We start from the raw sequence: 26,707 nt of genomic DNA, 5'->3' as shown, positions 1-26,707 counted from the left end.
ATAATGGACATAAAAATGTGTATGCCATGGCAGACAGAAGAAAGAAAAAAAAAAAAAAAAAAGAGTTGGATTTTGTTGTAGTTGTGATTTTGGTTGTTCTTAATCTGAGAACACTTCCTATAGCACTTATTAAAAATTAAAAACAAAAAAACCCTGACTTGTGGGGATTTTTTTTCCCTGCAACAAAGTACAACGCAGACTGCCTATGAGCACTCCATGCTTTTTGTGAGGTAAACTAAAAATCATTCATCCAAACAGTTGTAAAATAGCTACTTCAAATGTTGTACTGAAAACATTTAATTTCTGACACAGTATTAGAACAATGTGGAAAATCACGAGGAAGATACAAATTAAGTTGACATTATTGTATGAAACAGACTGTCCAAATATACTCTGACTTTTTGGACCAAAATCAAAACCAGCTCAGTCGTCATCAACACTGTTTTATGCAACAAGGTATTCTTATTATAGTGATATTTTATTTTAAATTACATTTTATTGCTTATCTTTTAAGAAAGATAAAGAACACCTTAAAAAGGTCAAACAGAAGTAAGTGATGTCCCTTTCAATAATAATAAAATAAGTGTAGCCCTTTTATTTATTTACTAAGAACTTGCGCTGTGCCAAAGCTGAATTATCAAACTTTCTCATTTCAGAAATAGTCTGTGCATGAAATAGTGAGCAACATTTGAATCCCTAAATCGCAAGTTTATTTCCAATTGTTGATGTTGAAAAGTACAGGCTTTTAAGACCTGTTTTGTGGGTTGTTTTTTCTAGGAACGGATAGGTACATGGTGTACTGTGTATTTTGTGTTTTTTAATGCTTTCTAATATCATATGTGCTATTATGATGTTTTCTTCTAGTTTTAGTGGGTTATTTAGGGGCACAAATAAATGTGAGGTGCTTTGTTTTCTCTTGAACTTTAAAGTGTTATTTCATTCTGCATTCTGTCTATGGTGAGTGACAATTCTAATGGCCATGTATAACGTAATAATACAAGGGATCATTAGAAAATTCATGAAACAATATGTAAATAAGTTCAGTTTAAGAATCAACTTCAAATAGAAAGCGCGGTTTAGCGTGGGCTTCAGTAAGCCATTAAAATTTTAGTCCTCCCTCTGTACCTCCTGCTGATTTTCCTTTGCTAACACAAAAGTGGTCACATATTTTTTTTTGAACTCCTGAATTATTCTTTTTTTCCCACTTCTCAGCTTCTCCTTTTTTCTTTCTTTTTTTTTTTTTTTCTTCTTTTCCCCTTTCTTTCTTTTCTTTCCTTTTTCTTATCCTGCAGCAGTTAGTGTTTTAATGTTCTTGGACTACCCTTTAGTTAAGGTTTTGCTACTGCTTGTGCTGTAATGCCAGGTAAATAGCTACTGCACATGAATAGAGGAAGTCTTACTCTGGACTAACAATGAATCCAATGATTATTAGGCACATGTAACTTGCTGCAAGTTGAATGTCTGTATGCATATGAGGAGCAAGTGCAACATGTCCTTTTTATTTCTTTATATTTACTAGCTGTGGGAGATCTGGCTCAGCTGATAGGCCTGAAACTGGCACTCGAGACCAGGTTGGTTGGAGCCCTAAGCATCCTTATCTAGTGATTGGCAACCCTGGACATGGCAGGATGATGGAACTAGATGATCTTTACAGCCCCTTCCTGGTCAAGCCATTCTTTGGAACTTGGACAGCTCTTGTACTATCCATACATATCATGTTTTGAAAGTTATAGAAAAAAACATAGGTGAGAAAAGCAGTTGAAGTCAGTTGTTAATAGTTACTCTATTGAAGCATAAGTAGATTAAACAAGAAAAAAAACAAACCAAAAAACCCAAGAGCATTGTCCTGGTAGGCTCACTACTTGAGCCACTTATGGTGATGATTTCTGAACTTCAAGGGCAATTTGCTGATGATGCTATGTTCAGAGCTGTGTTTTGCCTGTGTGTTTTGTTTGGGGAAATCCCTAAAGAAGAAGTGAGGATGAGCAGAATCTGTAAAAAAGAAATTCTATTGCATTCAGGGTGATGTATTTTGTCTCAGATGTTTGGGTTTTGTCCTCAAGCTGTAGGAAAAAGAAAACAAACAAACAAACAAAAAAAAAACAGGAAAAAGACAAAAGTACCATAGTAAATATAAATCCATAACTGAATTGTATTATTAAAATGGAGATGTTCACATTTTTATGGTGTTTAGTTCTGTCAGCAGTATTTTCCTTAGGAATGATGAGAGGAAAGCTATTGAGATATCCCGTTTTTATATTTATTTTCTTGTGTTGAGCTCTTGGACTTGCCATGGTAACCACAGTGTAGAAGTTGCACATTGTATCCTGCATAAAGGTGGTTGAAGAGTGTTTCACAACCTTATCAACTGTATAGCATTATCTTATCATTGCCTGGTGTTTTTCTACTTGTAGGGTATTTATCGAAAACTCTATGGAGAAAATTCATTGAGGAAGCAGTTTCAGTTAATTTTGTCCACTTGAGAGGATGTTTTAATCAGCTAATATCATGGAAAAGCGTAGTATCATAGTCCTAGTAAATCGTTCCTTTAACTACAGTAGAGACTAAATAAATTTTCTTTCAAAAACAATATAGATCAGATACTTTAAAGTTTAGCAATCATAAAATGGTGTTTGTTTTTCTGAACTGATAATTAGAAATATACCTTCCCATACACTACGCATTTGCAAAGTACAGAACAGTGAAGTCAGTCAGAAAGCAATTGCCAGTTTTTGCTCACTTCTCTACTGTAGTCATCTGTGTCATCACAGTGATGTCATCATAGTCTACTGTGTTCATGTGCTGTGTAACAGCAAAATATCTGAATTTGATGAGAGAGCTTTGAACTGGGATTGGAGAGCCAAGCATTGCTAATCTGAACAATTGTGTGTCTCCTCAGACTTCAAACAGTTTGTGCTACAGTGAAAGCAGGGGTATTTCTAGTTTAATAAACAGTAGAGGACAAAAGCATTCAACTGAAGAATACAAGTAAGTAGAAGTCAATTTAGCCACTAGACATTCAGAGGTGAGAAACAGCAGTATTTTTGAGTCATTAGGCTTCTCTTAAAAGTCTTATCTTAATCTAGTATAATAAAACTAGCATTCCAGGTCTAAGTGCTGCATGTTTTTTTTTTATTTTGCTTTTACTTTTCTGTGTGATTTTTGTTTTGTGTTTTGTTGTTTGTTTGTTTTCCTTCTCTATAGTACACAACGGTAGTTAAAAATAAAAGGAGAAAAGAGGAATAAGTAAGCATGTTGCCAGTTATCTCTCAGACCTCCAAGTCCTGGGGGGTGGCATGAAGCACCTGTTTGTCCCAGTTACCTAACTTCTTTAAAATACAAAAGCTTACAACCCCCTCTACCTCCTCCCTAAGTTTAAATGTCAGGGTCTAAGTGGATCCAAGAAACCTTTTTTCAAGTTCACTGGCTCCTCTGGCCAAGTAACATTTATCCTCTCACAGGGACATAATCTCTTTCAGCCAAAAAGCAGTGATTTAGTCAGTACTTAGGCCAATGTTATGACCTCCTTAAATATGCTGTGTGAGCAAGGCAGTCATGTCTTTCACCACTGCAGTTATGCTTTCTTTATTATCTATCTACTGGAGCTGGTGGCCTTTGTGTCAGAGGGAACTGTGCCTCTGAAGTGCACCAGCAGCTGAAGCGGAGGTGCTGGGCTGCAGCCTACTCTGTGCGGGTAGGCCTGGGTTGGTACCTATACTGAGGGGACAGTGGGAAGGGAAATGTCTCCAGCTGCCCCAGCTACATGTGCCAAAGCTAATTCTTCACCTCCAGAACCACACATAGAAGGGTGTGGTTTTTGTTCGTTGTTAGCTCTTGCAGGTACTTTTGTGGGCAAATATTTCATTTCCAGCAAGAGGTTTTGTCTTGAGGGCTTCTAAGAACTAGTACAGACCTGAGCCTAGGGTGGCACAAGAGAAAGGTACTGATACAAATACCAACTCTAAATAATTAGTACCCTAGTGGGTAGGGTGCTCACACTTAGTCTATTTCTTGCTTTCTACAGCATCTTTCATTTGCAGTCTATGCATGCTAACTGTGCATATATTAAGGCATCTGTGCCCCAGTAAGGATGTCCTAATTAAGTAGACTACAAGAATCTCTCTTTCTGGTCCATTGAGCAAGAAGATATTTGTAGAATTTTGAAGAACTCCAACTGCTGAGATGGGTAAATGGTCATCCTGAGGGACAGTGAAGGTGATCACATTCTGTGGGTCATGAGAGCAGCCACTTCACACAGTTTGTTCAGAGAGTCATAGAAATGCCAAAATGTTGAGGCTGGGGAGGGTCTCTGGAGATAGCCTATGCAACCTGTTTTTCAGAATATGGCCTTAGTTCGCTTTAACCAAGGGCAGCAAAACCAGTTTCTGCTTGCGAATGCATTGTTAAAGGATAATGTATGCAATCGTTATGCGTTAATACTGAATGGGAATACTCTTCAATTTGCAATTTCCCTGCATGCATAATTGCAAGCAGTCCTGCAGGAAGAAAGGAAATACTTAAATGGTCTGAGTCTGCTTATCTCTTTATTGTTGCATAACAGGGGCAAATAATATGTTGTCAATTCCATATTGTTATTGCTGCTCATTCAGAAATCAAAAATGTAACCAGTTTTGATTTATCACTGTATTTTAAACTCTTCGGTAAGATGATCATTTAGATAAAATGCAAGTCTGAAACTGAATTTAATTTCTTATTACTTTTTCCCCTGCCATCATACCCAGGTCGGTTACTTCAATTTCTAGTTTTATATGGTGCGGATAGTTCCTCTCAAGCTGTGCAGTATTTTTTTATTATAATAATAATAATATATTATTATTATTTATGATGATATGTCAGGGAAAGTACAGTAAAACAAAATGTCTGAGCACTATTACTCACTTTTATCTTTTCTTCTTTTTTTAGGTGATAGTGACTGATCCTTACCATAAGGGTGGCGTTTCTGAAAACATTTGACCTGACACAGAATAATGGATATAAAAGATCGCAGACACCGCTCTTTGACAAGGGGCCGGTGTGGGAAGGAATGTCGCTATACTAGTTCTTCACTGGACAGTGAAGACTGCAGAGTACCAACTCAGAAGTCCTACAGCTCAAGTGAGACTCTGAAAGCATACGATCATGACACGAGGATGCATTATGGAAATCGAGTTTCAGACCTGGTTCACAGGGAGTCGGATGAGTTTCCAAGGCAAGGTATGTTTAACATCAGAACTGTTTTATTCTTCAGTAATCTTTGCTAGGTGATGTCAGTTGTCTGTTGAAATAACCCTTGTGAAATTGGAAGCAAGGCTGCTCTCTCTTATTTTACAAAATACTCTTCACTTTAAACATGTTACATCCAACAAATGAGCGAATGAACAGCCTAAATGTTTTTAGTTGGAGTAGCCTTTCTTCCCTGTCTCTGTACTTTCACTACACACAAACTTGCACGTCTAGTTTTATTCTCATTCTTTTTTTTTTTTTTTACTTGTCTTTGTAAATCATAAGTCTGTGTGTTGAAACTACTAGTGAACACAGGAACAGCATTTAAAAATCTGGTTAATGTGACCAAATAGCCTGATTGCAATTAAGATTTAGGCTTACAAAGATTTAGGCAGTGTTGAATATAAAGGTATAGCTCATTTCTGCCCCTTTCAACAGAAGTCAAAATGTCTAATACATCTTTAATTACTAAAACTCTATTATAATTTCATGCATGTATGTGTTAATGGCACGATCTCTACTACACAGTTCTAGTATTGTGACTATGTTTTATGTGACTGTGGTTATCCTGCTTTTCCGTAGAGATCACTCCATGAGTTCCTGCCTAATAAAAGGTCATTTTCTATACTTCGTATCATGTCATACAACTTGTTCAAAGCATTGTGCCAACAGTCAATGTCAGCCTTAACCTTTAAATCTAAGTAACTATTAATTTGCATCCTTAATTGAACTCTCATCTAATCCCTTGTTTTGCTGGCATATGTGTACAGGCATTTTAAAGTGTTTGCATTGTGCTTTCTCTATCAAACACCAAGTTCTCTTTTCTGAGGTAGTCTGTTCTTGTAGGGTTTGTTTTGCTAAGATGTATTTACCTAGAGATAAGGCATCTAACTGCAGCTGAATCGTATGAGCTACTGAAGCCATTTTCATTGTGGTTTGTTCAGCCTCTGTGTACAAGAGTCATCTAAATATTACTTTCCCCTATCTGGATGATTGATGCTTCAGCTCAAGTGCCTTATTTTAGTTTCCAGGTCATTATTCGGCATTTCATGAGGGTGTTCTTTTTCTCTTGATTACTGATTTGACAACTGCTCATCCTCCTCTTGCTCTTAATGTGTTCTCATCTGCCCTCCTTATGAAGGGGAGTGCAAATTGAAATGCTCCAAAGACTTTTTTTCTGCTAGCCTTTGTTGTTATATCTAGATGAAAAAAGTTTAGTTTCTTGAGCCAAACTATTTTTTATTTTTTTTTACCAAATAATAAAAGCAGTAACTCCTCACCTTTCTGATTTTGTTAAGTGTAGAATACACGTTTCTTCAGAAAATAAGTGTGTATGGTGATCCTTCATATTTGAAAACTCAAGTTCTGTCTTTTTGTGAAGTTCTTTACTGACATGAAATTTGAGATAATCTGGAAAGTAGATCTTCATTAAGATTTGGGGCCTGTTGTCTCTTTCATACATTGATTTTATATGGATGGAAGTATGATCCATATAGTTGGAAATAGTAGATATTACATCTTATGCAGATTCTAGCTGCAGACATACAGAAATTACTGCGTGTAGATTTAATCTAAATTTGAGTTGGTGCATCGATGGGGTTAAAGTCTTTAGGAAATAAACTCATTTAAAATAAGTCGTCTGTAGGGAGTTACTTTTCTGCTATAAAAAATAGAAGAGACGTTTTGGTTCTTGGCTAAAACTCCAAGTCCAGTTCACGCTTGAGCTCTTTGTCTAAGAATTTTCCCAAAGTAGAAAACGTGTTTAGCCCTAAAAATAATGCCTCATTTTTTTTTTTTTTTCCCCATGGAAACAGCAACAAAGAGCACAGTAAACAATTTGATAGTGTTTTGTAGCTGAGGATTTACCCTATTTTTTTTAACATAGTTGTTGCAATTAGTTACGCATTTTAACCAATGGTAAAGGAGAGCCTGTGTGCCGTAGTTGAAAACTCTGTAACAGCAGAGATGGCTCACTGTTTCACATCTGCTACGATGGCATACTTGCTAGAAAAATTTTGCCTGCTTGGTCCATCTTTCATTATCCCAAACAGATGGTAGTCAGAAGGTACCAAATCTGGACTGTATGGTGGATGTGGTAGGACAGTACAGCTAAGTTTGGCTTTGTACTTGTATGGGAGATTGGTAATCACAGCCTGAACCTCTGATTAATCAGCTGAGGCAAGTGTGGGGTCAGCTGTGGGAGCACAGGTGAGAGTGATGTAGCTGTGCTCCTGGAAGGGGTGGAGCTCGACTCCACCTCCTCTGAGACCTCATTTAAGGGCTGACTCTCACTGAGGCAGCATCTCTTGGAGATGCTCTTCAGTGAGGACCACCTCAGCTTCTTTGGCTAAGGCACCACCACTGGTGAGTTTCCCTTTGCTTATTACTTCTGTACATTTGTTACCATCTTTGCTACTGTCTGTATATTAACAACCAACACAGTACTCCATGATCTTGAAACTGGTATGAAGTGTGACATTATTTTGTCAGATAGTCTCTCTGCTGCCATCAGTTGTGCAGCAACAAAGTGTAACAGAGTATTGGTGGAAAGGTTCAACCTCTGCTGCCAATCCACCGACATCTGCCTCTGAAATTGTAGGCCACTGTAATGAAATAAGAGGCATTACTTTCAGAGCAGTGCTCATATATTTGTTATCCAGTAGCTGCACTGGATATTCACTAGTCAGTCAGTTTGAAAAATTCAGTCCTTTAGTGGATGAAAGAGCATTCTAACCTTACAAGTTTTCATAAAAGTTGAGGAGTCCTTTCTGAATGTGGTATTTTAAGATGAATAGGAACTTTTCTGCTTTTCTGCTAGGATATGTCAAAAGCTCGACAATAGTTCTGACACCTCTGAATATTTGAAATATTTTACCATCTTCTGGTAATGTGTGAATTTTTCTGTATGGCAGGTGTTTTTCTACCAAAGAGAACCAATTATTATACTTGATCATGTACTTTTCAAAAAGAAAATAAGTTTTTTTCTACTTCATCTGCTGACACAGCACAGTGAATGAAGTTTGGTCTCCTTTAAGACAAAAAATGTAGTTTTTAGAAAGCCATTCTTTAAAGAGGTTGCTTTGAAAGGCAACCTTTCTTCATGTATGCTTTGTAACCAGACTGAGCTTAAAAGAACTCTCTCTACAGAGTTGCTGGAGTTTAAACTGGATTTCAAACGGATGATTGCAAACATTACTATTCCACAGTTCCTCACTTGGCATTCATAGCTCACAGGTTTCGTATTTCTACTTGATCCAAATGCCAGGCTTCACCTGATGCAAAATTTATTAGCCGCTACTTAGACTGAATTGACTGCTTTCTCATTCTCAGGTCAGATCTAGTTTAGCAGTAAATCTCCGATATGGAATTTAAGAATAAATAGAATATATGTTTGGAGTTACTGAAAGTAAGTCTGAGTAGTAGAATGATATTAAACAGGGTCCAACATTCTAAAATATTACAACTTTTTTTTTTTTTTTAGCCACCGTTAACTATCTTACTTTCTATATGTCTTTGCACCTCTTTTTCCTTGCCAAGATAATCTCAGTAAAGAACTGACAGTACCTTTCTGTAATCAACTCAATTTTATTTGCTTCTTAAAGGAGGTGTGTTTTATATCCTGTTAGACACTGTGAGCATATGAAGATGAATTAGAAAATAAGTACAGTTGGTCTCGTAAAATTACCCAGTGTTTTTATCAGTGTAACATTCAGAATTACTGTTACATAAAATCCTTGGTAAGCATGGTGCTGTGACCACTTCCCTGGGGAGCCCATTCTTGTGCCCAGTGACTCTCTTGGGGAAGAACCTTTGTCCTACCCTGCCTTATAGCAGCTTCATACTGTTCCCTTGCGTCCTATCGGTCTGCACCGAAGAGAGGAGATCAGTGCCTGCTTCTCTGCTCCCCTGTGTGAAAAAGCTATTGGTCATAATGAGTGTTCTCCTTAGTCTCTTCTCTTGACTGAACAAACCAAGGGACTTCATCCTCCAGATCTCTTTCAGCAGGGCTCCTATTCATCGTCTCATCTCCTAGTCTCTATGTATAGTCAGAATTGTTCCTTCGCAGCTCTCTGATTTGTCTAGATGTCTCTGCAAAGCTTTCTCCACCCTCAGTGCAGTCAACAGCTTCTCCAATTTAGTAATTTAGTATCAGCAAATTTACTCAAAATACTTTCTAGTCCTACACTGAAGTCATATATGATAACTTTCTAGAGAACTAGCCTTAAAACGAAGCCCTGGGGAACCCTGATAGTGTTCAGTCTTAGGGTGTGTGTTCCAGCCTGGAAGGCATTTCAAAGATGGCCATTGCAGTTCAGCATGTTGAGATATTTACAAATTCATTACTATGGAAAGACTGTAATCAACTAACAAGGTAAATACACAGTGTAATCAATTAAAGTATTACCAGCATTCTCATTCTTGTTGAGTGTAATAAAGATGGAGTATAATAAAATCTCCTGAAACTTTTCCGTGTGAAACTAAGTTGCTGACAGAGAACTCCAGTAATAAATATGACCAATGCTGAAAGAAAAGAGTACTATTCTAATATTAATATGTATTTGTAGAATAAACAAGCAGATAGGTGTAATATTAGACATAATGTTCTATATACCTACACAGTTTAAGGGAATAAGTTTTTTATTCTTGGCAATTTTTCTCTAGTGATCATTATTCAAAATCAGCATTTGTTTACAGTTAAAATTAGAAAATTTAAATACTTGACATTCTAAAAGAGCTTTTGCTGCGTTACTTCTACAGCATTAGACTCCTTATTAGCTGATGATTGTTAAACTACCTTATACTTCTTTGTATTTTCAAAACTATTTACAGTTACTAAGTGAACATCACACAACCTAGGTAAAAGGCTTTAGTGCTTAAAACAGAGAAAGAAATAAAGTTACAGTTAATTTAATTAGTGCCTGATGTCAGTAAAAGAAAATTTTAGAAGCTTCAGGTCTAATTTAAAGCAGCCTTAGTAACCATTTTTGTTCTAAGACCTATTTAAAAACATTTTAATACATAGAGGAGAACTTCCTATGTTTTAAAGTTAATGAATTTGTATCAATCAGCAAGATATTGTGCTTCAAAATAGAAGAGTAGGGTTTGCTCCCCCTAAGACTAATGCCTGAATATTGGAAAGAAGATGCTCTGTATACATTTTCTTTCTTCTTTTAAGTGCATAATAGAATTCTAAGACCTTGGATAGTGAAAGTAATATTTTTTTGAACTTAGAAGTCCTTCTACCCTTATTCATATGCACACTCTGTCCCTCTTTAATGCAGTTCCTAGTGTTCAGGCACATCCATGTGGATGTTCTTTTTCATATTTAAATCCATTGTAAAAGGAATAATTTACTCCAAGGAGACTAAAAAAATAAATAAATACTTTTCAAAATAAGATAATCTAAATGAAAATACTTCATGATATTATTTCTTGCTTCATTCTGGTAATAAAAATGGCTAATTTACTTAAATTCTGCAGTCATTCTATCTTCAGGGGTTCTTGTCCTCAGAAGGATCTGCAGTTAAACACAGATATGCACTAACAGCTTGCTTCTTGTTTAGAGTACCCTGTGTGTTTTGGAACTGGGTCAAAATGCTGAAAACCAATTCATTCATGGGAATCAAAATTAGGAGAAAATAAAATGGGAAGTGAATATAACTGGTTAAGGAAAGTTCAGTATGTTTTATGTGCTCTCTTTTCTTTGTTATTTTTCTCTGGATTTAAAATGTTTAAGACCAAAGGGTCTGTTACTTAGATTTATCTAGTAACAGATTAATTTTTATAAGATTATTACCACATTGATCTCAGTAATCCTCAAATCAAGTGTATTTAAGAGTCTTGAAAACAGCAATAGGCAGAAAATCCAGTTTCTGTTGGTGCAGTTTCTGTGGGAAATCTTCCTCCACGTTAAAGTCAGATGCCAGCTTCTCATTTGATTTTGAAAACAGCTTTCAGTTGCTAGCCATTAGATCTCATGTAGTCTTTTACTCTTTCGTCTGAACATCCATAATACCCAGTGTTCTTTCCTTACAGATTCAATTAGATGCTGCAGTTGAGTCAGTCTTCTATGAGCTATATCTGTGTATCTATACATATGAATAGATAGAGCTTCTTAAACATCTGCTTGTCAAGTATCATAGTATCATCTGTGGTCATGAAATCAGATTTGCTGCTCTTCACTAAGCCCTATATATATATATATATATATTTTCTTCTCTAAAACAAGCAGAATATATCATAGCAATCCTGTATCTGCCTTGGTTATGTGGATAAAGATGTGTATAGTGACAGTGACATGTATAAAGATAAACCTTTCATATTACTTCCATGTTTATAAATCCAAATATCAAATCAGCTATTTCTCACAGCAGTGAATCACTATTGAGCTACTGGTCCTTCAAGGTTCCTAATGTATTTTTGGTCTAGATAACTGACTAGGCAAAATAGAGTGTAGATATTTCCATATATTGCTATTTTTTATGTGTCTGCTTAGCTGGAAGCATCTTACAGTGAATGCAAAAGTACATGTCTGTGAATGTAGACCATATTGGAAACAGATTTACTGTCCCAAAGTGTAATGCTTACTCAGCCATCTGATGAGATTTGAGCACTAAACAGTTTGAGAGGGATGCATAAAGCTGTTTTATTACAAGATGCTGTTATGAATTGTAGCAGCTTTCCTTATGGTATACTGCTGTTGCCAAATAAGTTGCATGAATGTAAGCAGTTTTATTTGTAATTACTTGCTTACATTTCCTTAGAATATTTGGGTTGAAGATGTTTGTGATTCCTACTCATCCTCTGGTGGCAATCCCTACATCCTCTTCAATTCAAAATCAAAAGGTATCTTTTAAAACCATTTGGAGAAAAGCCTTTCTGAGAAATGCCATTTCTTGTACACGATATGGAATTGGTCTCAGATATTTGTATGTGTATGTGATATAACCTTGTCAGAAATGATATAGAAAGCTCATGCAGGAAAATATTAAAGTAAGACCTTAAAGCAGTGGGGAAAAAAAAAGGGAGATAAAAGATTTAATTTTCATTGAATTTGACAAAGTCTAGAAAATAGAGGAATTACCTGCTTAAGGAATATCAAGGAAAACATGGTAGTTAATAGATAGGCAATTTTCTAGGCTTTGGTCAAAAACTGCATGTTATAAATGGAATGTGACACTTGACAATGTTCTTGACAGCACTACATTGCTTGTCTTGCTTATGGTTATGTTCTGTGTCACACACACACACATACATACATACATGCTATCACTGTTCAATTCTGTGATTCTGGTTAGCTCTGTTATATCACAATATCAAATATCACAAGTTTCATTTCTTTCAAGTATATGATCATGCCTGTTCTACATGCCCTAGTGTTGTATTCTGGATTTAAAATTTATTTCTGGTTGAATTCCATGTTTTAAAGATGGAAGTTTAAGCTGAAATTTTAAGTATTATCAATATAATATTACTATTTCAAGGCATTCTATTCAGTTCTAAGACAAAACAAACAAAAATACATTTGCATTCCATTTAATTTCATTACAATGTTTAGTCTGGGTGCCTACCTGCACAGCCTGGTCTTAGGGAGCCTGCTTTAGCAGGTCTTTGGAGTAGATGATTTCTAGAGGTCACTTCCAAACCATACAAAATGTGATTCTGTGATCCAGTTGTGTGTTGTAGTTTTTCTGTCCTTGACCAAAGTGTCTGAACAGCATTTAAGCAAAGCTAAAACAATGCCCAGTGTGTACCAGCAATGTTTGTCGCAGCATACTGAAATACCTAATGAAATCTGGACATAATTCTTAAGTTATCTTAATAAGGAGCTGAGGTGGCATAATATTACATGGATTCTTGTTCTGTGGGTTTGGGTTTTAGTTTTTAACAAGAGCTAGTTATTAACTCATGACAATGAGTAAATGTTTATGTGTAGATAGGCAACTAAATGTGTGTACTCACTGTTTGCTTCTAAGATTCTATTTTTGTGTGAATATAGAACTAAAACGATACTTTATTACTAATATCTGCTTCCAGCACTGAGTTTATAGTTTATTAATAAAATGAAAAATGATGAATCACAGTTGTAATGATGCGTCTTATCCAAAGATAATGAAGAGTTATAAATTGTGTAATGAAAAATTAAAATAAGGTTAAAATAGTTTATAAGACTGCCTACAGATCCAGCAGTGTTCTAAATTTTGAAGAAAGAACACTCGATTTTGAGGGATTTGAAAGTATATCATTTAGTTTTGGTAGAGGACTAAAAAGCGTATGCTTCTCTTTAGGATAGTTTGGAAGTGGAAGATTTGACCAGGACAGCAAAGAGAAAAATGAAATGTTATTTGCTCTCTGAAATCTGTGTACACAACAGATTGTGTTTTAGTTGTCTTTAGTACTTCATTTGTGTGATTCTCTCTTGTTGACTTTTTGTAACAATTTCTCATCTGTTTGCCTATTTCTCGACCATTTCATAAGTAAAATAAACCTTTGTGCTTATTTTTACTATTAGCAAACTGCAATGAAGCTTCTCATAGAATCACAGAATATTCTGAGTTGGAAGGGGGACCCACAAGGACTTGAGCCCAAGTCCTTTCTCCACACAGCACCACCCAGAACCCAAACCCTACATCTGAGTGCATTGTCCAGATGCATCTTGAGCAGCTCAGGGCTGTGCCCACCGCCCTCACCCCCACCCGCCCCTCTCCTGACATGTTGTGATATGTTATTAGGTGTGCTTGCATTGCAACAGACCTCAGTGTGATGAGAAGGAAGTGAAACTGCTTTCTCTTTTAGAAGCATTTCCCCAGGCGGGAAACTGGAAAAGCACCATCACTTGTTGGGAGACTTTTGTAGATCAACAGTGTAGAAACTGAGGCAGGTTTTGTAATACTGTGCTTCCCTGAACCTGCTCTCTCACTTTGTGTAAACCAGAATGTCTGTTGGGGGGAGGATGTTTAGAATAAGCAGGTTTTGTGGTTAAAAATGTCAGCTTTGCTTTTTATGTTAATATGTGGACTTAATAACTCTTATAAGCTATTACTGTCTGGCACAGTTCTTCATCTGAACTTAAATTTTTATCTTTCCTTATTTTTTGGACAGCATAGTGGTATTATATCTTGTTCCAGGTACACCTGTCCCATAAAGTAGGTTCTCTAGGTGCTGTTTTTTTTCAGACATAGGCAAGTTTATGTTAATAAATCTACATATATACTCATTATTTCTACAGTTCAGAAGAATGGCATTGGATAGGATTTATCTAATTTCTCTGCAACATCTCATTTACTGCTGAGTAACTTAGTATTCAGTTTAAAGGAAATGCTACCACTTTGTGAAATAAAACAACCTGTCCTATGTGATAAAATAACCACACCTATGTGATACTTAGCAAACAGGAATTCTGGAATTCCAAACCATGATGATTATGTGCAGATCAAGATAGAGTATGTGTAGGAGCTACTTGGAATGAATCGAATTACTTGGCAGATTAAGGAAATGCCTAATTAAGAAGTGATTTACTGTGGCAAAATACACAAATATTGTTTACTCCTAATTAAGAAGTGATTTATTGTTGTAAAATACACAGATATTGTTTAATAATACTGATACAATTATTGAATCCAAAGTATCAATTTGATCAGCTGTAGGAGTAGTAGATTATGAGAACAGGCATTTAATTTGAATTTGCATTTGTTTGTGTGTGTTTTTTCCTAATGCAGTGGTTTTGATTGCTGCTCTAAAAGATGCTTTAATTATACCAGCATAGTTATTTTTGTGTTCTCGTTGTTTAAACTTTAGTTGAAGATGATGAAGTTGATACTCTTTTTCTGCCTCTTCTTTGTAAACTGCATTATCTTCCAAATAATAGAGAAATTAGAGTAGTAACAATATTTGTCATGTGTGGGATGGACGCGTATAATTGCTTTCACATGAAGAATGTTCAGGCTTTAAATATAGCTCAAGATGAGAGAAATTTTCCTTAAGTCCTCTTCGTCTAATTCAGGAAAGGAAAAGAGAGAAAATATGGGGTCATGTAAAAAATTTGCTGTGGCCAAAATGCATAGGTATGTTTCCCCCAAGCAAATGAATGAATTCAGCCATTGGACTTGTTTACAGTGCTGTTTTCAGACCAGGAATTAAAATCTGTGCCTCTGGAGTTCAAGTGACTGTTGAATGGCATCTCATGTGTTGTTGTTTTGTTTTTTTTTAGTTAATAAAAATATTGCACCTATTATGTTTAAAAACTATGTGAAGTACAACAATATTATTGACTTTGAACTACCTTTATACCTGAAAAAAGCCAGTTGTTTATCTAATGTGATGTTTAAAATAATACCTTATTTATTGTTTTAAGAAAAGTTCTCCACAAAACGGTGACATCTATAAGGCCTTTCTCACTCCACCTTTCAAGGCAGAAAGAAAAACTGAGCTGATATATCTCCACAAACTTTACCCTCCTGCACCCTTTCTATTAAAAGACAGTATCTCCAAGGAGTGAATATTCACATCTAAGTCTGCGTGTGATCTTTGTGGAGCCATGAAACCAACCAACCAAAACAAACAGAGGAAGCCTGCTGGCAGGTTGGATGGCTGGAGTAACCAGGTCTTTTTGTGCAGGAGGGCAAACTCTGTATCCTTATCATTTAACTTCATGTTTCACTTAAAAACATCTTTGTCTGGACTATATTAAATTTCTGATGACTTTAGCTTGTAAATTAACATACAGAATAACCTGAAATGCTGATGAAAGAGCACACTTGTACAAAGTGGCTTCTCGTCTTACTGTCAAGGAGCCTGTTATGCGTGAAGTTTTATGTTTCTGCTGAAATGGGTGGATATTTTTGGATATGCAGGTGGTGGAGTGTCTGTCAAATTTTCTAATTCTTTTTTTTTTTTCTCTCAAGGAATTCTTTGTAACAATCTTTTGATTCTTGGCAAAATATTTCAATGCTTGTGTGCTTTCATTTTTTACTTCTACCAACAAGTTTCATTTTTTTTCTCCTGCTAGATGTCCTTCCTTAAGGACATGTAACTGGTGTGAAATGATACTTGCAAATAGAGGCTTTTAAAGTCCCAGCTTAAAAAAAAAAAAAAAAAAAAAAAAAAAAAAAAAAAAGAAAAAGTGAAGCAAAACAAAGTGGCAATACCTTCAGTGTTGCGAAGGCAAGGTACATTTTCAGAGACTCATAGAATGGCCTAGGTTGGAAGAGATCTTAAAATCTTAAAGACCAAGTTCCAACTCCTCTGCTGTGGGCAGAGTTGCCAGCCACTAGGTCAAGCTGCCCCAGGCTCCTTCCTACCTGGCCCTGAGTTCCTCTAGGAAGCATTACCTGGCAGTGTCAGGAGAAGGGCAAGAGGGTGGCTGTGATTCCAGAGATCTCTGCAGCACACCAGAGAGAGGGTTAAGGGGTGGGGATGACAAATGAGATGATGGTACTCTTCCCTGATTTTTATGCTTAGTAAAATCAAAGCATGGGGATGGCTGAAACATATGTGGTTGGCTTTATTTACCTGAAGGCGATGAGAATGAACTGTTTCTAGTTCCCATGGCCATGTCCCTGCCATTCTCAGCAAAATTGAAGGGATGTTCTGTGAAAAGGGAGTATGCACATTCCCTCCCTTGTTTCATCAGCTTGTGAATGTAAGAGAAGCTAATGAGCTTTTCCAAACGATCTTGCTGCTAGCACTTTTAAATTGTCATTTGGCTTCTGTGTTCATTCTCAAAAGAAGGAAATAAGCAGGGTGGTGTCTTAGTTTCAGCTGGGACAAAAATGTTGTCTTCTGTGTCTGTTATGTTTTGGTTGTAGGAGAAAAACCATGTTGATAACACACAGATATTTGTAGTTGTTGCAGAGCAGTTTTGTGCAGAGCCAAGACCATTCACAGCAAAGGGCCCAAGGAGCTGGGAGGGAACAGAATCAGGACAGCTGACTTAAACTGGCTAAAGAGATATTCCTTACTATATGACATCATGTGTAAGGAGTTTTGAAGGGATTGGGAGTTCGTCTTGCTCTCTTCCACAGTTAGAGACCTTCTAGGCATCAGGTGGTGGGTATGCTTCCCATAACTCTTACCCTTTTTCTTTTGGCCACCTTGTTTGCAGTGTACTTGAACACTGCTTATTTACTGTTATGCACCAGGGCTGCACACAAAGCAACTGTCACTCTGCTGCCTTTCTGTCAGCGGGTCTATCACATGCTAAGCTTTGTTTTATTTGTTCCAGAAGAATGTAATGTATTGTTCTCATATGTTGCGTACAAACATTTAAAATTTATTAATAATGGATTTTTAAAATAGATTTGTAAGTTATGCCTGTCATTTTACTCTGAATTAGGACTGCAGCATTCTAAGAGTAATTTTTCAGCTGCAGTTCCCCAGAGTACTGTATTTAGAAGCACTAAAATGCAGTCATATCCCAGTTTTATTTATATAGTTACATTTATTTTATTTAGACGGCATTCTTACCTTTGGGAAACAAATGCGATGGCACTTTTTGACAACGACCATTTATTTACTCTAGATGCAAATTTTATTTTTGGGGTTTTTTGATTAGAAAGGAGGAAAAACAAACTAATCATTATGAACTGTAAACTTCTCCAGTGCTGATTTCAGTAACCAGTAGGTAATGCAGGGCGCTTTGAGGTGCACTTCTTTTTTGTTGTGGTTGTTTTAATAAGCCTCCAGATAATAATGAACTTGTCTTGATATACCCGTTAATTTGCCGTGAAAGGTGGTAAATGAGAAAAGTTACCCAGTATGTAAAGTCTAAGATAAAAGCTTGAAATGTGTTTACTTCATCTTTTATGTTGCTCAAAATGATACAACTTGGGAAAAGAGAAAGAATCAGTGAAATATTTTTCACTCTTAAGCATATCTCTTCTCAGTAATTCAGAGTTCTTTTTTTCCTAAAGAGAATAAAAGCTGATATTATATATATATCACCCTGATGTACCAAATGCTATTTAAATAATGATGAGATGTTTGGATTCTGTTGTTGTTTTATCTTACTATAACTCTCATATTGTACCTTTGGGATAAATTATGTTGGTTTCATTCCCATTTTGCAGGCAAAGTTCACAATAGAAAGATGAAGCGAATTGCTTAGGGGACTAAATACTGTTGTGAGCATAAGAAAGAAAAAAAAATGTTTGGTGTTTGCATTTGGATTAGTAGATCATTTTTAATTACATTTGCAAGTATTTTCACTGTTGTTTATAAATATGTATATATATATGTATGCATATGTATATACATACATACATATATATATATATATATGTATTTTCTATGTAGAATGGATTCTTAACTAATCAAAAATCCATTTTGCTTCTAAGCAAACTTTTCTGATAAGTAAAGCTTTAAGCTGTCCACCACAACAGAGAACTTTACTTTGGTTGATTCCATGTGTCTCACCTTCATGTAATTTTCTGGTGTTGCTAGCAAATATATATAGCCTATATCTGTCACAGACATGTAAAAATCGTTTAGAAATAAGGTTTAGAGTACTTTATTTGTTGATACCAAATAGAATTTAAAAAGAGGAAGGTGAAATCAGAGGTGTGCTTAGTAGATTTTTTAGTGTGGGTGTTAATCATGTTCCAGCATTCTGACAGCTTTATTAATATAATTTATTTAATAAATAAATCTGACAGTGCTGGATTGGGGAAAGAAGAAAAAAGTAGCCCAAGAAATGGGCAGCATAAGCTCTAAGAGACACAACTGTGGCAAATGAGTGAGGACTCTCACAATTCAGGGATTGAAAGTAAAGTTAGAGGAAATGAAAATTAAAGAAAGAAGAACAAAAATGTGCCAACGTTTCTGGAGGAGTTTAGCCCTAAATGGTTCTCTCTTGGTCCTGTGGTGTACATCAGCTTTCCATTGGGAGATAAAGCATGCAGATACACCCCTGAGCTGAGCATGGGTGCCCTTGCATCACAAGGGAGGCTGTTTCACATTGCACAGGATGGCCCACTAGTTTAATAACTCTAAATCTGGAAGCACAGATATTGTGGGTAGCTTTTTTAGGTCTAAATGTGAGGGGTATCACTTATTCTACTGGATGCGCTTTTACAAGTTGAGTGCAGGAGATGAAAATTGAGTTTCAAGCATGCTGTTGTGCTCACTTAATTCTTTACGGTACTGGTGTACTTATGTATTGCATGTGCCAGTATAATTTGAAGTCCTCTGTGCAATATTTCCAACGGTTAGCAAAAGAAGTAATAAAAATAAAGTAAGACTTCAAGAATTGCTTCTTCAGGTTATGCCACACTTCTAAGTGATGTAAGTCTTGTATGTATTGAAAACCATCTTGCTTCAGGTTGTTTTTCTGAAATCCAGGGTACCAGCGTGCTATCAAAAATAAGTGCACTTTTTAGAGAATTACCTACCCAACTGTGATAAGAAACAGAATTCTATTGCAGGCTTTGAGTTCTAGATACACTTCAGCCAGCAATTCTTCTATGCCTTCCACAGCACCGCTCATTTAAGAGCTCTGTTTTTCTATCTGTATTATGTATATGTAATATGTAATGTATGCCAAGTACGGTATACATTAAATGTAGGCAATGCTAACAGTGTATTTAAAGATTACATGTGTGGCTGGCTAGGCTCAGCTGTCCATAGTGTGTAGATTATTTTTTCATCCAATCATTTTCAGAAAGCGAGGAAATACGAGTTTCCCTAAGGTAACAGTAAAGTGCAGGGTGAAGTCTTTAGAATTCAAGAAACTTGAGGAAAAATACATGCAAGGTGTGTTTTCAGTTGCAGGTAATTGTAAATGTGCATGGTTAAAACAAGCCCAAACATACATAATCTAATTTAATAATGTGTTTGTAGAAGTCAAAGTGTATGTAGTGACGATGCTTGTAATTATCAGTGCCTCTGAGAAAATTGAACTGTAAACTGTGTATCTAAATGAAGACATCAAGGGGGAAAAAAATCATTATATTGGTTTAAAAGTAGTAGCTAAACTGCTTTAATTCGCTTAGTCAGAACTTAAGTCAACTCAATTCAGTTTTGTTAATTGATTTTTGGAAACCATTAAATTGAAGGAAAACTATTACAGTTCTGAAATCAGAGTTCACATAGCTATTTTTATTACTTTAATCTTCAGGTTTTTTTTTTTTCCTGAATACTTCTGAGTTAGTACAGTTAAAATTCTTACCCAGATGCATTTAAAGAGGACAGTCAGTTTATTAAGGCTTCAGCTATCAGAAATTTTAAGTCAGTGGCTCAATGCAGAAGTCCTGGTGAAGGAAGCTCCTATTCCTGTGTCAAAGACAGCACTGTACATGCTGTTCAGCTCCAAAAATGCTATCACAAAGTGGGAGGAGAGCATTTCGTTCAGAAGTTTCCAAATCATAATGGGATACATTCTGAATACAACTAAATGCTGAATATAAATAAATACTTCAGTGACACTGTTCTGTGTAGAGCAGATGATCTGACCTGTTTTATTAGACATTTGACGATAATTCTTTTTCTGTTCATAACAGACGTAGCGAAAACAGGAAAGCTGATTCAGAGTCCTCTGTCATGCCCTCTACATTGTAATTTACCATTAGTTTCTCTTTTAGCCTGAAAAAAATCTTGTTACCATTCCAGTTTGGAGTGTCATTAACAAATTTAGGTCTCAGGGTCACTGTCTCTTTTCAATTCTTTTTACACGAAGTAAAAAGAATCTAGGCACATGTGACACTGTCTGGATACAGTCCTACTTTACTTTTGACTTGAGTGTAATGTGGTTTTCAATTTGCAGAAGCCATTAGCCTTTTTCTTTCCTAGCCATGAAACTGCATCATGGTGAAGATAAGGCTGTGGCAGTAGGGGTTGCAGAACGTACATTTCTGTTTTAATCCTGAGCTCCCTTTCTTTTCTGTCTTGAACCATATACCTAGCAAGTCATATGTAAGAGGTGTGTTGGGGATTATTATTTGTGTTTTTTGATGGACTGGACCAACAATCTGTAATTACTCATCTGCTTTTCTAGCCTTTCTTATGCCCAAATTGCTTTTTTTTTTCTTCCACTTCCAGTTATGAACAGGGCTAGGAATGTAGAAGTGCTAATGACGACCGTGATAAAAACAGCCAGTTCTACACCATTCCGCTTTTAAAACCTAGGCAGTAGTGTTCTGCCAGTTAGCAAACCAGCCTAATTTTGACCCTTGTGTAGATGGTTAATGACAGATAAATGTAAGCCCTTGTATTATTTTTTTATTTTTTTATTTTTTTTAGTCTTTATTTATTTTAATTGGTGGGGTTTATTCGAGTGGGAGAGAGAAAAGATTTATGCAATGTTTTGTAACTTTCCTTCCCTGCTGGAGAGGATTGCAGGTACATTGGAAGAGAGCCAGCTGCCAGCTTCATGTGCTTGAAAATTCAGCTGGACTGTTTACTGTCAGTATCTCTTAGCATAGCAGGTACTGCCATACAGAAATGGCATTCGGATCAACTAGAAATGACTTTGGATTTTTTTTGTATGAGTATAATTCACAACATTGAATCCCCATAAACTCTGATTAAATTTTGAAGTCTTTGAAATATCCCGATGCACAGAACATTGTTAGTCTTCTGTTTATATAATGGGAAAATGTTTGGACAGATAAAAACAGCAGTCACAGATCAAGCAATCACAGAGAAGAGGGTTTTGTCTCCTGATTTATTCCCCTTTCTTTCCCTTTTCTTGGCTGAGAAGTGGCTTGAGAGCAGAATATGGCTTGTTGGTGAGGGAGAATTTTGTAGAATTTGTGAACAGTGACTGAAAGTGTGCTTCAATGAGTGCAGAAAAACAAGGGGAGTAAGGAAAACAGCCAGAGATGTAGATGTGTTTTCACTTGGGTCTGTCCAGCCATTAACTGGTACAGAATTCAACTCTGCTGCTGAACCTCCATTAATAGTCCTTTGCTGTGGAAAGTAGACTCAATAAGCAAGTGAACAGCAACTAGAAAGGAAGAAAATCTATTCTGATAAATCTCTTGCTGTAGGTTTGTGGAAGACAAGTATTTAGTTTGTTTCAAAATTGTTATCTTCCTTGAGAAAACAGCAGTCCAAGGAGTCATTTTTGACTCTCAAACTGAGCACCGTCCTATCACTGTACTTCTTTTATTGTTCTGCATTTCACAAGGCCTCTCTCCTAATATAATTTTATTTATAAAAGGAAAAGTTTGCTTTTCTTGAGGTTAGCTTAATGGAGTAGAACATGTTCTTCAGTTTCACAGTGAATTTCCCCCTTAGTTGTATTAGAAAAGACTATTAAAATCCTCAATATTTTCATCTTGTCAGAATCTCCAGCAGTGAAGCTTGACTAGTAAACACTTAACACTTCATTTTTTGTAACCAAAGATGCTGTTCTGGTTGTCTGGCTTTATAGCTAAAAGTAAGGCAGTAACATGGCAGGTAAGCTGTATGGCCTATGTATCATGCAAATGAGATAAGAGAAATTTACCTTTTATATGCTTGTTCTTTTACAGTCCCACTAAAATTCCTTTTGCTGGAGTAAAGATTGAGCTCACTCTATTAAGAAATGACAAGGTGCGGATTCACTTTCTCTTTTCTTTTTGCAGAATATTTTCCCAGTGCTTTTCTGTACTGAGAACATGTTTGAGTTTGAAATGGAAGCCTAAAGGTTCTTCTAATGAATTGCTGGGGTCTGTTAATTTGTATGGTTCATTTGTGCTCTCCATAGGAAAGCTGAACTTGCGGGTGCGTACTTTGATTGTGTTGGAACTGCAGTTATAGTTTAAAATATTATCTGGCTCCTGTAGTATTTGTTCTGTCATTGCATTTGGAAGACTGAGTCTCTGTAAGGTTGAAAGGAGTCGCTTTGGGAAATAAAAATAAATTGTGTTTAGGAAGTTTTCAAAGCAAAGCTTCAGTGGCTGGCGAGGGCTGTTATAGGAGAGCGGAGGGGAGGAGAATATCTGTTTAATGCTGACTCTTCCTGTAGCCTGTCAATTTATTCATGCACTGGACCTTGCAAGCCCAATCCACAGATGCTATTTTCTGCTCCTTACTGAATAAAACTCAGTGCTGGGTCCTGAGTGTAAAGATTAATTAGCCAGTGAGTGGTAAAGGTCTGTTAAAGCCATTATTGCGTATGTCCACAGAGACAAATAGGGACTATAAAACATTGTGTTCAAAACCTAATTTTACATGTGTATTTTTCATTAATAATAATGATAATGGTAGTAACTATAGCCTTTTAATCCCGAATCCTCTCAGAGGGCATTGTGCAATGCATACTGTGTTGGAAGGATCATGTTTTCCATTGCTGTAGCTCCTTTAAGCTGTCATGAGCTCAAGTTATTTTATATCATTGAGCAAACTTAACTGCGCAGAGCATGTCAAACAATTAAGTACAATTAAGATTTTTATCCAGAAATACTTAGGAAAATAATAGTTAAAATTCAGTTAAACAATAAGTTAAAAATGGTAACCAGAGATGTGCTTACAGTTGTGTATTTTACCTCTTTAGTTTGACTTCAGGACTATATTCTAACAATTTAATGCTAGCGTTCAGATAAGCTCAGAGAGACATAATTGGTGATTGGCTCTTTGTTAGAAATGTTTACCTAAATTAGATAAAAATTAGTTTATGTAATAAATGAGAAGATTTCTTCATAAGCATATGCATTTCACATTGCAGACTTGGAACCATTCATCCTCTTTTCTCTAAATTAAGCTGCAGCTGTTCTCTGTACACTTGAGAATGGCTCCCTGTGTTTCCAGCAATTTTAGAAGTGAAGGACTCCTCTTTGTACATTTTGCAAGTTTGGTGCACTCTGTGGTTTGCTGTGGTGTTTGTTTGCTTGTTTTTCTGTGAAGACAGGTGAAGCTTAGGGCAATTCGTATGAATGAATGAGTAGATCTGTTCTTTCTCCTATAGGCTTAACTGTTCTAGTCTTTGAAATTAGAATTCGCTGTGTAATGCATTTCCTTTTTTTTTCCTTCCCACTGCACGAGGTTATATGAATGTTTGGAACCTCCATGGATAGGCATACTAGAGGCTTCAAGAACTTAGCACTCTCTCTAAAGAAATTGAATTAATCACTTTGGCATTGTATTTATATTGGCTAGTGAACAAATGAAGTCAAAGGGCTAATAGCTGTAGTGAGTGAAGCTTTTTGCTTTTGAGCTGTAGGTCAAGCAGCAACTACAGATCTCTGAGGAACACTTATACTGGAGACAGCTTGGTTTCTGCTTGCTGAAATGACTGACAGAGCCAAGGGTATGACTGACAGCTGTGCTTTCTGGACTTAGTTGGAATACCTAAAGCTACTTGAAGCCCTATCAAAATGTTTCACACCTTGTAATTAATGAAAGCTCAGTAGTAGAGTAATAATCTTCTAATATAACATCAGTTTACAGGAAAAACAGCAGTATTTCTGACATAGTTTTCATTGGAAAGAATTGGGGTTTTTTTTGTTTATTTTAGTGTCTAGTTTTCCTTGAATTATTAATTTTACTCACACACGTAATGTTAGTTATATTGCAGATGAATTTTCAGTACTGCAGAAGAACTTGTGAGGACTTAAAGTAATTCAGAATATTTCACATGCCTCATTTGCTTTTCAGTGTGGTGATCTATCAACAGTAGACTGGAATAATATGTGTTAGAATTAATACGTGTACACTACAGGTTTTTCAGATATGTGCCAAGAAGCTTTCCCATAATTCCATCAGTGTATGCATGCTAATGATTTCTCAACAATATTCAAAATAGTTACCAGCAGTTGCAATTCAGGCCAAAGATTTTTAATTTACATTGCAAAAGCAGTTATCAACAACTGCAAAACCAAAGGGTGAGTGTTTGCAGTTTTAAGTCTGTTGTAATTTTTGACTTTTTTAGTACCTCCTCATTGTGTTCAGCATTTGGTGCAATTCATGTATTTGTGTTTTGATGTGTGTATGTATTGCATGCTAGTGGTTAGAAAAGACTGTGCAGGCTATTGACTTTTGAGATGTGAATGATCACATAGAGCTGAGAAGAAAGAGCACTCACAGTATGTGCTTCATTCATTCCATTAGTTCATGATTTGCAGTAATGTCCATCAGTGTGCTTAGCAGGATCAAAATGTGTGTTTGAAATTTGCAAACAATAAACAATTTCAAAAGGTTTCAGAGGGAAAATAAATGTCTTGACAATCTCTGTCACAGATTTTGCAAGGGAATGAGGAGGCAGCAGTGTTCTGTGTGGGAATGCAGTGTTAACGTACTGTTGCTTTTTCATCATCTTAAACATTGAGATCTCCTTCTTAGTGTTCTAGAATGAAACTGGGCTTGAATGTTTCATTGTTTACTTGTAGTATGAGGTCATTTCTTTTTGTATTCGATCTTTTTATCATTTTGTTGTTTCGCCACATTCTAGCCTTTAGTTCTTATTGGGGGGGAAAAAAGTGCATTTTGAACGCCTCAGATTAAGCAAATTTTTACAGTTAATTTTTATAGTTACTTTTTAAAGTCTTTTTAAAGTCTTAGTGATGACTTTATTATGTTATTAAATTTATTACATGCCTAGCATTAAATGGCAGGAGCTGTGTCAGGGGAGGGTTTGCCTAGGTGTTAGGGAAAGGTACTTCACCTGAAAGCAGTGAGCATGGAACAGGCTCCACAGGGCAGCCCCAGGCTGCTGGAGTTCAGGGAGGGTTGAACTCAGAACTAGTTTGAGTGCATGGCGCCTGGAATTGGACTCAGTGATCCCTGTGGGTCCCTTCAAAATGGGGATATTCTATGGTTATTAATAGCACTACCATCAAGCAGTGGAGTGTGGTGGAATTTATGCACTTTATGTATGGTTATTGCATACAGCAGCAACTGACAAAAACCAGTAAAAACGTCTAATTTAATGCTTACAGTTTGGCTAGCAAATAAAGCGCCAGCAGTTGCATCTCTGTTTAGACTGAAATTTATTGGAGTCCTTTGAAAAACCTCCACAAATACTACAAATGCAGGTTGTGAATGTAGCACTGTAGCATAGCAATTTATTACACTGTAATTTTGTTTATAGCACTACTGATGAGCAGTTTCACTGGGTAGCTCAACGTGAGGCTTTTTGGGGAATAGTAGTGGCAGACAATAACACCTGCTGCATTTTTTCTCGTTTTCAAATGGGTATCATTTATTAACACCAATGCCTAAATGAGTATTTTGTAGGTTTTTCAAGCTAGAAGGTATTAACTGTTCCTTCCCACCTGAATGTCTCCATAGCACAGTAAGTGAAGTGCAGGGGATGGCTGTGTGTGGTCTGTTTGTGGTCACTACTCCTTCTAAGGAGGGTCTTTGTCTTGCTGGCCTCTCAAGGTGGCAGCATCCCTGTACTCCTGCCCCATCCCGAGACAAGGTGCTCTGTTGTGTGGCCAAGCTGTGCAGGGGCTGTGCTCAAGTTCACTCCCTTCCTCATGCACTGTGTTGTGCAGTGGATGGGGGTGGGGGAATGGTGCAACGGTACATCTCAGCCTTGGCCTCCTTGGAAAGTTTTAGATGTTAG

General features: G+C 36.5%; 1 protein-coding gene across 13 annotated transcripts in view; it reads left to right on the top strand.

The window, feature by feature from the left end:
- TENM2 (teneurin transmembrane protein 2) overlaps positions 1–26,707 on the top strand; it is a 564,904-nt gene that overhangs the window by 119,212 nt on the left and 418,985 nt on the right. For all 13 annotated transcript variants that reach the window (XM_072348384.1, XM_072348382.1, XM_072348381.1 and 10 more), the window contains exon 3: positions 4,924–5,214. In XM_072348384.1, the coding sequence (XP_072204485.1) occupies positions 4,989–5,214 (226 nt within the window). In that variant the 5' untranslated portion in view covers positions 4,924–4,988. The remainder of the gene's footprint in view (positions 1–4,923; positions 5,215–26,707) is intronic.

Source organism: Excalfactoria chinensis, chromosome 13 (assembly GCF_039878825.1).
Source record: "Excalfactoria chinensis isolate bCotChi1 chromosome 13, bCotChi1.hap2, whole genome shotgun sequence".
In the NCBI taxonomy this organism is placed as follows: Eukaryota; Metazoa; Chordata; class Aves; order Galliformes; family Phasianidae; genus Excalfactoria; species Excalfactoria chinensis.
This window is presented reverse-complemented; position numbering and strand designations above follow the sequence as displayed.